Source organism: Stylophora pistillata, chromosome 13 (assembly GCF_964205215.1).
Source record: "Stylophora pistillata chromosome 13, jaStyPist1.2, whole genome shotgun sequence".
NCBI lineage: Eukaryota > Metazoa > Cnidaria > Anthozoa > Scleractinia > Pocilloporidae > Stylophora > Stylophora pistillata.
Window position 1 is genome coordinate 579629 of NC_142531.1, and position 12519 is coordinate 592147.

General features: G+C 40.8%; 2 protein-coding genes across 5 annotated transcripts in view; one reads left to right on the forward strand and one right to left on the reverse strand.

The window, feature by feature from the left end:
• Positions 1–10782, forward strand: LOC111339639 (protein phosphatase 1G). 2 transcript variants are annotated; one of them, XM_088742979.1, is made up of 12 exons: positions 1–240; positions 929–998; positions 1446–1582; positions 1802–1924; positions 2185–2302; positions 5365–5759; positions 6066–6300; positions 6997–7087; positions 7181–7219; positions 7408–7429; positions 7889–7988; positions 8846–8983. In XM_088742979.1, the coding sequence occupies exons 1-11, from the start codon at positions 130–132 to the stop codon at positions 7958–7960; spliced, it is 1413 nt and encodes a 470-aa protein (XP_088599105.1). In that variant the 5' UTR covers positions 1–129; the 3' UTR covers positions 7961–7988; positions 8846–8983. The 2 variants fall into 2 exon arrangements, with proteins under 2 accessions (XP_088599105.1, XP_022802076.2); XM_022946341.2 differs by lacking the exon at positions 7408–7429 and having other exon boundaries at positions 3–240; positions 8846–10782.
• The window catches only part of LOC111339642 (uncharacterized), an 18294-nt gene continuing 16111 nt past the window's right edge, over positions 10337–12519 (reverse strand). For all 3 annotated transcript variants that reach the window (XM_022946345.2, XM_022946344.2, XM_088742982.1), the window contains exons 6-7: positions 11885–12026; positions 10337–11349 (exon numbers count right to left, since the gene is read on the reverse strand). In XM_022946345.2, the coding sequence (XP_022802080.2) occupies positions 11088–11349; positions 11885–12026 (404 nt within the window). In that variant the 3' untranslated portion in view covers positions 10337–11087. The remainder of the gene's footprint in view (positions 11350–11884; positions 12027–12519) is intronic.

Sequence of the window (12519 nt, forward strand, 5' to 3'; positions counted from 1 at the left end):
TTCCCGAGCATCTTTGCCCGCGAGTTTTGTGCCGCACACTTCGAGGTCAAAAATTTTAATCTACACCAAAGCACAATTTTGCCTCGTGGTCGCAGACCCATTCTTTATTCACTAAATTTTCAAGAAAGCATGGGTGCTTATCTGGCTAAGCCAAAAACAGAGAAGATTTCTGAAGGCAGTGAAAATGGAGATGTTAGTTATGGAGTGTCCTGTATGCAAGGATGGCGTGTAACTATGGAGGTACAGTACAGCTGAATGAGCTGACCATCGACGGAAAAACATATGCATGAGTTAAATAAGCGTGGGTTAAGTGAGGAATGTTTAAAGTTGATCATGTACCCGTACTGGCACATTGTTCTAGTCACAGTAGCCTTCTTCAACTAAGGCCAATGACATGTATGAAGGTTACAACCAGCCCCTATGAAAATCGGCAAATAAAATATAATTTGTAACCATTTGAGTCCCAAGAGACAGAAATGCGATGGTTTCGTTTTTTTGAAAAACAAATTTTAAATTTGTCAAGCTAAAGGAAGCTACTTCTTTGCAGCTCTTTTTTATTCGACTTGGACCGCTAAACTAACGTGAAGTGGAAACGAACCGCTCTGTTCCATATAACAGATCGAGCGAAGATTGATGTTAATTTCAGGGAGAACCAACATTCCAAAAAAAAATATTTCGTGCAATAAAATCCTTTGCACCCTTGCTGCACTGGTTCTTAGTCAATTTAATTGTTATTTAAATAGCTGGAGTGGCGATTATTTTGGTGCAATAACCAAGTAATGTAATTTGAACATCGAAACAATGTAGCAAAAATGTGGTTTCACTGATTGTATGCGATATGAAACAGAACGGTAAGAGGAATTCTGAACTCAGCATAATCTGTAACCATAAATGTTAGTTTTGATGTGGAATTGTTTTTGTTGTACAGGATGCTCATACATGTATGCTTGATTTTGATGAAAACTCTACACTGTTCGCTGTTTATGATGGCCATGGAGGTAAAATACATCCTAAAATCTGTAGTGTGACTTTGGGAATTTCAGAAGGTTATCTGTAGGGCAAGGAGAGTTGATAACAAGGGGGGGAGGGGGGTGAGGTGGGAGGGAGACAAAATAAAGAAAAGAAAAGAAAACCTCACGGAACGAAATAATAATTGTGTTAGTTATTTCATCACAAGAGAAACCTCAAACCTCTCAAATTGTGACTGGAGTATAACTGACTAACTAGACTTTGATCTCAGTTTTAGTTTAAATGGAGATGAGGGTTATTGTTATTTCAATGGATTATGAGTAGGTTACTGGTTACTTGATTTGAAGAAGCACTTTTCTCATGGGTATATGAAAACTTATTTGGATTTTGTAATATAATGATAAAAACATTTTGTACGGATCGTTTTATTCATAGGTTATACATACCGCTGAACTTCCATTGTGTTTCTCGGTTAGGGTCAGAGGTAGCACAGTATGTAGCAAAGTACTTCCCAGAAGTGTTAAAGAAAACAGTGACATACAAGAAAGGGGAGATTAAACAGTCAATGATTGATTCATTTTTGGAAATGGATCAAAAAATCATCAGTGAGGAGGTTGGTAAAAAATACAATAAATAAGATCTATGCCTCTAAAGTTACTCTTCCCACAAATAATTTAGATAGAAATGTCAATATTTGCAAAAATGCCATGATTATTTGAAAGGATGTCAGCTTCAGCTGAAATTTGTATACTTAGTTAACATACCTTCCAAAATTTTCCTAACCTGGCTCATGTTTGGAGGTTGTTTTAATGTGGGTTTTGTTCATTTTCAGGGTCTTGCAGAACTGAAAGAACTAGCAGGGCTTGATAAAGACCATGATGAGGAAGAAGACCTTGGAATGTTAGAACAAGAGGCAACAATGCCATTACGTGAACTGCTGCTCAAAATGAAAGAGGTTGGTAAAAATGACTACATCATTTTGTGGACAAATAATGATTGTACCGGTAAATGTGTTCTCTTCTTCAAGTGGTCGGTACTTATTGTTCTTACTGGTGCTTCTGAGATAACTTGTTAGCTTCCTGTGCTTGCGAAAAAAACCTTTGTAAAGCATGTATTTTGTGTAAATGTGGCATATTTAGTTGAATGTAGCTTATCAATAATGTCATTGCATAGTCTGTGTAGTAATGTTTTTTTTTTCTTTTACCAACATAACAGATGAAGAAAGCAGTAGATGCTAATGAAGATGCTGAAGATGTTGAATACTGGACAGAAATTAGTGAAAAAGATGCAAATGAAGAACATGCTAATCAGACTGATGCAAACAGTGGAAATGGTAAATAGCATTTCATGTGACAAAGTTTATTAGTGTAGATGTAGTCTTTCAAGCTTTGACAAGCTGCTACCTTTGACCTGAAATTCGCAGAGATTGGCCTTGGCTGCTCTCTACTGCAAACTTATGAAAAGGGTCAGGACTCTGCTAAGTGGCCTGCACTGCCTGAGGTTATCCCAGTTTCTATAGCATGAACCAACTCAAAGTATTGCTACTCCCAGTGAGTCATTCAGTTGGTCAGTCAGTCAGTCAGTTGGTCAGTCAGTCAGTCAGTCATTCAGTTGGTCATTCAGTTGGTCAGTCAGTCATTCATTCAGTGGGTCAGTCAGTCAGTCATTCAGTTGGTCAGTCTTTCAGTTGGTCAGTCTTTCAGTTGGTCAGTCAGTCATTCAGTTGGTCAGTCATTCAGTCAGTTAGTTAGTCAGTCAGTCAGTCAGTCAGTCTATCAGTGTCTCTCAGTTAGCCAGTCAGTCAGTCTATCAGTGTCTCTCAGTCAGTCAGTCAGTCAGTCATTCCGTTGGTCAATCAGTCAGTCAGTCATTCAATTGGTCGGTCAGTCAGTCAGTCAGACAGTCATTCAGTGGGTCAGTCAGTCATTCAGTTGGTCAGTCAGTCAGTCACTCAGTTGGTCAGTCAGTCAGACAGCCATTCAGTGGGTCAGTCAGTCATTAAGTGGGTCAGTCAGTCATTCAGTGGGTCAGTCAGTCATTCAGCTGGTCAGTCAGTCATTCAGTTGGTCAGTCAGTCAGTGTCCCTCAGTCAGTCAGTCATTCAGTGGGTCAGTCATTCATTAAGTCAGTCAGTCATTCAGTTGCTCAGCCAGTCAGTCTATCAGTGTCTCAGTCAGTCAGTCAGTCTATCAGTGTCTCAGTCAGTCAGTCAGTCTATCAGTGTCTCTCAGTCAGTCAGTCAGTCTATCAGTGTCTCAGTCAGTCAGTCAGTCTATCAGTGTCTCAGTCAGTCAGTTTATCAGTGTCTCTCAGTCAGTCAGTCAGTCTATCAGTGTCTCAGTCAGTCAGTCAGTGTCTCTCAGTCAGTCAGTCAGTCTATCAGTGTCTCTCAGTCAGTCAGTCAGTCTATCAGTGTCTCTCAGTCAGTCAGTCTATCAGTGTCTCAGTCAGTCAGTCAGTCTATCAGTGTCTCAGTCAGTCAGTCAGTCTATCAGTGTCTCTCAGTCAGTCAGTCAGTCTATCAGTGTCTCTCAGTCAGTCAGTCAGTCTATCAGTGTCTCAGTCAGTCAGTCAGTGTCTCTCAGTCAGTCAGTCAGTCTATCAGTGTCTCAGTCAGTCAGTCAGTCTATCAGTGTCTCAGTCAGTCAGTCAGTCTATCAGTGTCTCTCAGTCAGTCAGTCAGTCTATCAGTGTCTCAGTCAGTCAGTCAGTCTATCAGTGTCTCAGTCAGTCAGTTTATCAGTGTCTCTCAGTCAGTCAGTCAGTCTATCAGTGTCTCAGTCAGTCAGTCAGTGTCTCTCAGTCAGTCAGTCAGTCTATCAGTGTCTCTCAGTCAGTCAGTCAGTCTATCAGTGTCTCTCAGTCAGTCAGTCTATCAGTGTCTCAGTCAGTCAGTCAGTCTATCAGTGTCTCAGTCAGTCAGTCAGTCTATCAGTGTCTCTCAGTCAGTCAGTCAGTCTATCAGTGTCTCAGTCAGTCAGTCAGTGTCTCTCAGTCAGTCAGTCAGTCTATCAGTGTCTCTCAGTCAGTCAGTCAGTCTATCAGTGTCTCTCAGTCAGTCAGTCTATCAGTGTCTCAGTCAGTCAGTCAGTCTATCAGTGTCTCAGTCAGTCAGTCAGTCTATCAGTGTCTCTCAGTCAGTCAGTCAGTCTATCAGTGTCTCAGTCAGTCAGTCAGTCTATCAGTGTCTCAGTCAGTCAGTCAGTCTATCAGTGTCTCAGTCAGTCAGTTTATCAGTGTCTCTCAGTCAGTCAGTCAGTCTATCAGTGTCTCTCAGTCAGTCAGTCTATCAGTGTCTCAGTCAGTCAGTTTATCAGTGTCTCTCAGTCAGTCAGTCAGTCTATCAGTGTCTCTCAGTCAGTCAGTCTATCAGTGTCTCTCAGTCAGTCAGTCTATCAGTGTCTCAGTCAGTCAGTCAGTCTATCAGTGTCTCAGTCAGTCAGTCAGTCTATCAGTGTCTCTCAGTCAGTCAGTCAGTCAGTCAGTGTCTCTCAGTCAGTCAGTGTCTCTCAGGCAGTCAGTCAGTGTCTCTCAGTTAGTCAGTCAGTGTCTCTCAGTCAGTCAGTCAGTCAGTGTCTCTCAGTCAGTCAGTCAGTCAGTGTCTCTCAGTCGGTCAGTCAGTCAGTGTCTCTCAGTCAGTCAGTCAGTCAGTGTCTCTCAGTCAGTCACTCAGTCAGTGTCTCTCAGCCAGTCAGTTAGTGTCTCTCAGTCAGTCAGTCAGTCTATCAGTGTCTCTCAGTCAGTCAGTCAGTCAGTCAGTGTCTCTCAGTCAGTCAGTGTCTCTCAGGCAGTCAGTCAGTGTCTCTCAGTTAGTCAGTCAGTGTCTCTCAGTCAGTCAGTCAGTCAGTGTCTCTCAGTCAGTCAGTCAGTCAGTGTCTCTCAGTCGGTCAGTCAGTCAGTGTCTCTCAGTCAGCCAGTCAGTCAGTGTCTCTCAGTCAGTCACTCAGTCAGTGTCTCTCAGCCAGTCAGTTAGTGTCTCTCAGTCAGTCAGTCAGTCTATCAGTGTCTCTCAGTCAGTCAGTCAGTCAGTCAGTGTCTCTCAGTCAGTCAGTGTCTCTCAGGCAGTCAGTCAGTGTCTCTCAGTTAGTCAGTCAGTGTCTCTCAGTCAGTCAGTCAGTGTCTCTCAGTCGGTCAGTCAGTCAGTGTCTCTCAGTCAGTCAGTCAGTCAGTGTCTCTCAGTCAGTCAGTCAGTCAGTGTCTCTCAGTCGGTCAGTCAGTCAGTGTCTCAGTCAGTCAGTCAGTGTCTCAGTCAGTCAGTCAGTCTATCAGTGTCTCTCAGTCAGTCAGTCACAGTCTGTCAACTTTATCAAGGGGAATTACTAATTTTATTTTCATAGTCATTTCTTGTTTTCAAGAGGGAAAGAGTACAGCTTTCTTGTTTAATTATTCCTTCAGAGAAAGGAGAAGGGAAGGTTAAAGAAAATGGCTCACAGAATGGAGAAGAGGGCTCTATGTCCAGCAAAAATTCTCCTGGAGATGTTGCTAACAATGATAAGAAGGAGAGGGAAAAAGGGGAATTGGCTCTTGAGAATAAGAATGATGAACAACCTGAACAAGAAGAAGCAGAAAGCAGGTGTGCAAATGTTCATGGGAATAGTGACAATGAAAAGGAATTTGTTGGTGCATCACCTGGGATTGAAGACAATGATTATGATGACAGTGATGACGATGATGATGAGGACGAGGATGATGATGATGATGATGATGATGATGATGATGATGATGATGATGATGATGATGATGATGACGATGCTGATGAAGGCAATGAAGTTCCTTCAGGCTCAGATGAGGTGAATATAGATTGCTTTTATCATTTTCTCCAGGGGCTAAAGCTGACTTAAACCAGATGTTGAATTTTTAAAAATTCCCACCAAGAATCAGGAGGAATCTCTATCCCCCTTAACCCTGCCTGCCCTCCCCCTTTCTCCTTGAGGGGAGGCAGGTACAACTTGACCCTTTCACCAAAAGCAACTTCTTTTGTGCTTTAAGAACTCTTTTTGACACAGCTCCTTAGTAACTTAAACCAGTATATTTGACAAACTGTTGGTTGTTAAATTACAAAATTTATCTTGACATATTTGCCATTTTTTTTGCAGGTTGGATATGATAGTGGCACCACAGCAATTGTAGCTTTTTTACATGAAAATCAGTTAACTGTTGCCAACGTCGGTGATTCACGTTGTGTTTTGTGTAGAAACAGTATCGCTTTGGAAATGTCCATGGACCACAAACCTGAGGATGAACATGAACTTAATAGAATCCACAAAGCAGGGGGAAAAGTTACTTGTGAAGGAAGAGTCAATGGAGGGTTAAATCTGTCCAGAGCATTAGGTTTGTTGAGAGAAGATCCTGAGTATTTCTGAAATTAGAGGGGTCGAAATCATTTTGCTGAGCTTTATGGTTGGTCAGGAAAATTCATGCAATACCCTGGGGGTGTGAAACTGAACCTAGTGGCCACTTGATCACCAGCATTTCCCTTGCTAGTGGCTACTGGTTTATGTTTACTTTGAGTTCCCATCGGCTCCTTGTCTTGTTTGCTTTTGTTTTGATTGGCGATTGTAATTACTAGGTATTTGGTTTAGAAACACTTGGTCTTCTTTGGCTAATTACAAAGTATTTGGTTTAGAGACACTTGGTCCTCTTCAGCTAATTACAAAGTACTTGGTTTAGAGACATTTGGTCTTCTTCCACTAATCACAAAGTACTTGGTTTAGAGACACTTGGTCTTTTTCAGCTAGTTACAAAGTTCTTGGTTAAGAGATACTTGGTCACCTTTGGCTGTAAGGAGATTGTCAATAATTGCTCTTAAGGTGTATGTCAACAGACATAAACCAATGGACGAATTAGAACCCTGAACTGTAGTGTACACAGTTGTGTCAGACTGACATTCTGATTTGATGAAATGGAAGCCAAATTTTTTAAACAATTGTTAAACTCAGGCATTTAATATCAAATTTAGAGAGAGAAAAAAGAGCAAAGCATGATGTTTTTTTTTTTGAAGTTCTATTCTTTTTTTATTTGTTTCAGGTGATCATAGTTATAAACTACAAACAGAATTATCCGCACATGAGCAGCAAATTACTGCAATGCCTGACGTCAGACAAACGCAGTTAACAGAGTAAGTGGTGCATGTAAAATATGTTAGTATTATTCTTCTTTTGCGGGCTTCATTTTTCTCAGTTTTTATTGATTTGAGGCACCTTTCTTTTAGGGCTGATGAGTTTATGGTAATCGCTTGTGATGGAATATGGTAAGTAATACTACTGTCCATGTGACAAGCACACCAGACTATAGGTCAATAAGTTGGTGTTTAAGTCTTAAGCCAAGAGAAGACAAGGTAGCCTAACACTTAATGTCTTGGACTCCAAATTGAAATGTTCAGGTTGGATACCTGGCCGGCTACTTTGGGACACTGACCTCTCTCTGACCTCTCTCCAGCCAGGAGTATAAGTGGATAGAGGTGAACTGTCAGAAAGCCATATGAAAGTTGTGGGGATTAACAGTGCAATGGATCAGCATCCCATCCAGGGAGAGTACAAGGATACTATGTGTGGCTTCATCTTACAGAAACTGGAATAAGCTCTGCATGGATGGGTTACTTGGCTCAATTGCAGACTTGACCTCCAAGTTTAGCTTCTAGATGTATCTTTGTCTTGTGTTCCTGAACTAAACACTCTTTTTCTCAAAGTGCTTCTCTGCACCCAGGAGCATACGTGGGCACTAGGGGACTGCAAAAGATTAGCACTCCATCCAGACGGAGAAGCAACATCTCTTGCAGCTTCAATTTTTTGAAACCATGATAAGCTCCACAAATGGGCTACTAGGAGGGCAAAACCAACTTAACTTTTGTGCCCTTTGTAGTAAATGTAGGTTTGAGTTAAGATGATTCTTTTAAGGCCTCATTTTTTTTTTCCTCTAGGAATGTGAAAGGAAGTCAGGAAGTGGTAGATTTTGTGTCAGACAGATTACGAGAACAGAGAAAGAATGGTGAATCAAACCTTACACAGATTTGTGAAGAGGTAAACATTCGTGTTTATTTACTAAAGGGTTTAAAACGAGGTGGGAACTACCTAGTTCTGAGAAGGACTGGTGTTAGTAGCAATGACTGACAACCAAAAGTTATTACCAAGTAGTTCAGTGTATTGAGTCAGGGTTACATATATAAAAAAAAATGATTGGTCAGTTATATCACGATGTTGTCAGCCAGTTAGACTCGAGGGGCATAACGCTGTCATGATTTTTCAATGCTGATCCTTCAGTGGAGATACGTTACCGGCTGCATGATGGATAACTGTTCAGAGGGCTCTGTTTTAAGTTAGTAAACTAGTTTTCCACAATCAGTCCTGTGGTCCGAGTTACAATCAATACAGTACTCTGGTCAGCCGTGTGATCGGTCGTTGGACATAGCTTTGAAGGGTCGTACAATCAATACAGTACTCTGGTCAGCCGTGTGATCGGTCGTTGGACATAGCTTTGTAGGGTCGTACAATCAATACAGTACTCTGGTCAGCCGTGTGATCGGTCTTTGGACATAGCTTTGTAGGGTCGTACAATCAATACAGTACTCTGGTCAGCCGTGTGATCGGTCTTTGGACATAGCTTTGTAGGGTCGTAGGATCAGCGAGATGGTTTTGGACACGCCCTTTATGGACGGCATAGTCCAAGTATTCTTAGAAATTTCGTTGGCGTTTGTTTTAGAACTTTTAATAAGTTTCTCGTCTAATGGAGTCGTCCTTGTAGTTGTTCGTGGAAGAGACACGGAAAAAGTATCCGGTGGGTTGCCTGCTCATTGTTGATTGAAAATATCCTTGGCATCACCTGTGTGGCTTTGGAGTGCATTTTACCTTCTAATTCCTTTTACTGCACTTTCTTTCAGCTACTCGATTCTTGTTTAGCATCAGACACCGCAGGAGACGGGTCAGGGTGCGATAACATGACCTGCATTATAGTGCTATTTAACTCCGCTGAGAAAACAGATCAAAACAGTAAAAAGAGGAAACTACAGAGTGAAACAATTGATGAAGATTTCGTGGACAAGCGACTCAAGACGGACGACTCGTGAGTCATACGCAACCGTACAGAAAGTTTTCAAACTCCACAGGGATTCTTTTTCCACCTTTTACATTCACAGACAGTTGGTGGTCGAGTAGGTGGAGTGTTATTTCACGCCAGATGGGAACGCGCTTGGAGCATTGGGATCTGCACGGTCTGGGATCAATGTCGCTCGTCGCTTCTCGTGGAATATTGAGTTACAAAATTTCCCGTTTTCCTGAGAAGTTTGCTCGCTAAAAACCCATTAAAAATATGTAATTTTTGGGAACATAAGGTTTAAATGAAAAAGTTATTTAAACTAAATATCGCCACTTACATGCAACACTCCAAAACTGTGGAGTTAATGCGCGCACTATTGTATCTACATAGCAATGCAAACTTTGTCCGCTAAGTCATACGATTTTTTCGCAACTTTTTGTAAGAATTCTTTTGAGGGCAGTCAGAGGCTCCCCTAGTAGCCTGTCCCTCAGCCTGGTCCATAAATTGCTTTAAAATGTGATGTATCCATTCTTCTAGGGCTTTCTAAGAAAGACGAAGGCTGGCGAAATTTAGAGCTAATTTAGTAACTGCTTGATTTGAGAGCAGCATGTTAGCATTTGCGTTTAGACTTAACAATGCAGCAGCGTCCTTTGTTTTGATATCAGTGTAATCTCAGTTGGGAATCAATCTTCTCTATCTGTTACTTATAGACTTTACTTTTAAAACCCTTTCTAATAGTTGTGATCTCAGTCTTCGCTTAACTCCAGTTTGTTCACCTGGAAAGATTAACCAGAATTGTTAAACTTACTCAGGTGTCATTAGTGACCAAAGAACTCGCTTGCTTGGGAGATTATTTCTAAGTTAATTTTTCGACATCGCTTGTACCCAGTACTTTATTCCCCATCTGCGTTGCAAAACAAGTGAAGTAGATCCACCCCCCCACCCCCCCCGCCTTCCACACACACAAACTCACACACACACACACACACACACACACACTTGCACACACACACACACTTGCACACACACACACACACACACACACACACACACACAGACACTCATTCTCTACTGTTGGACTGGTTTTACTTTTTAAGAGCAAACAAGTCTTTCGTTTTGACTCTCTTTAAAATATTCTTTTATGTTATGTAATTAGTGATTTCTTACAGATAATTAGGGATTGCTCTAAATTTATAGCTCACCTGGCAAATAAAACAGTTATTCTCGCTGATTCCTACAAGCAATCTCAAGATTAACAAAGTCCTTTGAATTTCAAGAAAGTTACCTCTGGCGATGAAAATGGACGCGCACCCCTTTCAGAAATCAAACCATAGAATTCTCGACGATATGTGTATTTAATATAATCAACTGTTGAAAGTACAGACCTCGACGTCTTGAAATTAAAGCCACTAATTATTAAAATACACAAAAATTTTATACCAGCACCTAAATAGGCATCCTTTATTTATTTATCTTACAATGTTTTTTTCGTTGAATTTTTTGTTTCAGAGGAGAATTTCAAAGTTGATGAAATAACATCTCTGTAAGACTGGTGACATCTGTCAAACTTCCAGTCGTACAAACTTTTTTCAGATTGTCCCTTCTCTGACAATTTTTAGTTGCAATAGCTTGAAAGTTTTTAGAAGTTTTGCGTTGATTATGCTCTTTCCTGTCAAGTTTTTTTTCTCTTAAGTTTGAAGAATGGCCTAGTCCACATCGCGCTGGTTGCAACATGAAATTAACAGCGACTAACAGCCACAATAAACCATAATATTTAGCGTCTGTATTTCAGTCTTTGCTGAGGCTTAAATATATTTCATACACAACAGCAATGATATTGTGATACCAACTCATAATCATGTGTACAATCTCCCCCCCTCCTTGTCATTTTGTCAGATATCACTGTCAAGAAAGTAGCGTAATTCTTGGCTCTGTTCTGTGATTATAATATATTCTATACACGTTTATGGTCCGGGGACGGAAGCTTAATAAGCCCATCTGTAGTAATACTATCTAAACTAAGAGATGGATACAAACTCTATTTTTTTTTCTTCTAAATATACAGTGAATAACATTTATCTATTGACTCAGGGCTCGCCGTTTTTGACAATATTTTGATTTCTACTTCCGGTACTGACTCCGTTTCCTTCGTGGAATTTAAGCAGTTCTCCTAGGTAAGCTTGAAATGCATTCATGGCCGCATTTATCGCCGGTGAACCAAAACCATGGGTCACTAAACCAAACTGGTTAAGGCTACGTAAAATGGAGTCCGGCAGGTTACTATTGGGTAACCTGGTCTTAGGATAGGGGTCCTGTGCAAGAACATCTTGTAGTTCCTTTGTCAATTGTCTACAAAAGAGAGAAAGTAACGTCAATCAGACATTTTCGTCGTGCCTGTTAAGTCTTGATATCATCTAGAGAATGAATGATTGTAAACGTGACTTGCACCTACTCCTTTATCGAACCATTTTAATGTCGAATTATATGAATTATTGTCTTTTGGTTCTTATCCCGGTCTGCGTGTTTCGCGCCTAGTCAGTTTCGTACTTCTTTCTGGCTTGCGTTTCGCTTTCCGCGCTATTAAAAAAACAGAAAGCGAAACACGAAACACCAAGCACATGCTTCAAGCTGCTTTGACAGATATTTGCCCTCATTTGTATAACACACCTTAAAACCTTCTTGTAAATCATAATATCAATGAGACGAGATTATACAGAAAGAATTCTAACGGTGGTACATGGGACGTTATTCTCTTTTGATATTGTGCATATGTTAGTTTCCAGGAAGAGTCAACATTGAGGTGTAAAACGACATTTCTAACTAGGGACGAAGTTCATGAATATCACTTGAACTTTGAAGTCTCGATTAACGAAGTGTTACGTACTTTGCTGCAAGAATTGCGTTTTTTCTTGCTTGCTGTTCTGATGGTTCAGAATGTTGTCTGTACTGTCGTTCGGCCAGCTGTGCTGCAGGAAACTCTGATTCACACACGTAATCAAAATCAGCAGCTAAATGGGCCGCTTCACCTGTCACAGGGAAACAGAAATTACATCTTGTAAAAGAGAAATTAAACAAGAGGGTACGTAGATACAGACGGTCAGTGAAGCTTATTTCGTCCTATGGTGACGAAGGAGGATCCAAGGGTTAAAAAATGCCTCTTTGTAGATAAAGTTTGGATCAATGTACAATGGATAACGCGTTCGGTTAGGTTGTCGTTAAACCGAAACTGGAGTGGTCATAACAGCAATCAGGAAAATACCCACAGGACCCTTTGCTAGCTCATAGCGCTACGAGAAAACTGTCTGCAGCGCAAGAAAATAGGAGACTGAGCCGCGATTGTTTTTAGTTTTGTATCTGACTTTCAAGACCAATGACAGAGCATAGTAGAACACTTTTCAATTGAACGTCGAAAAACTGAAACCAAAGTCATCACTGTGGCCAACCAATGACCAATCATAAAAAGGATACCATCGTCATTAACCAATGAGAACTCATGGTAAAAACAGGTAAACTACGAAA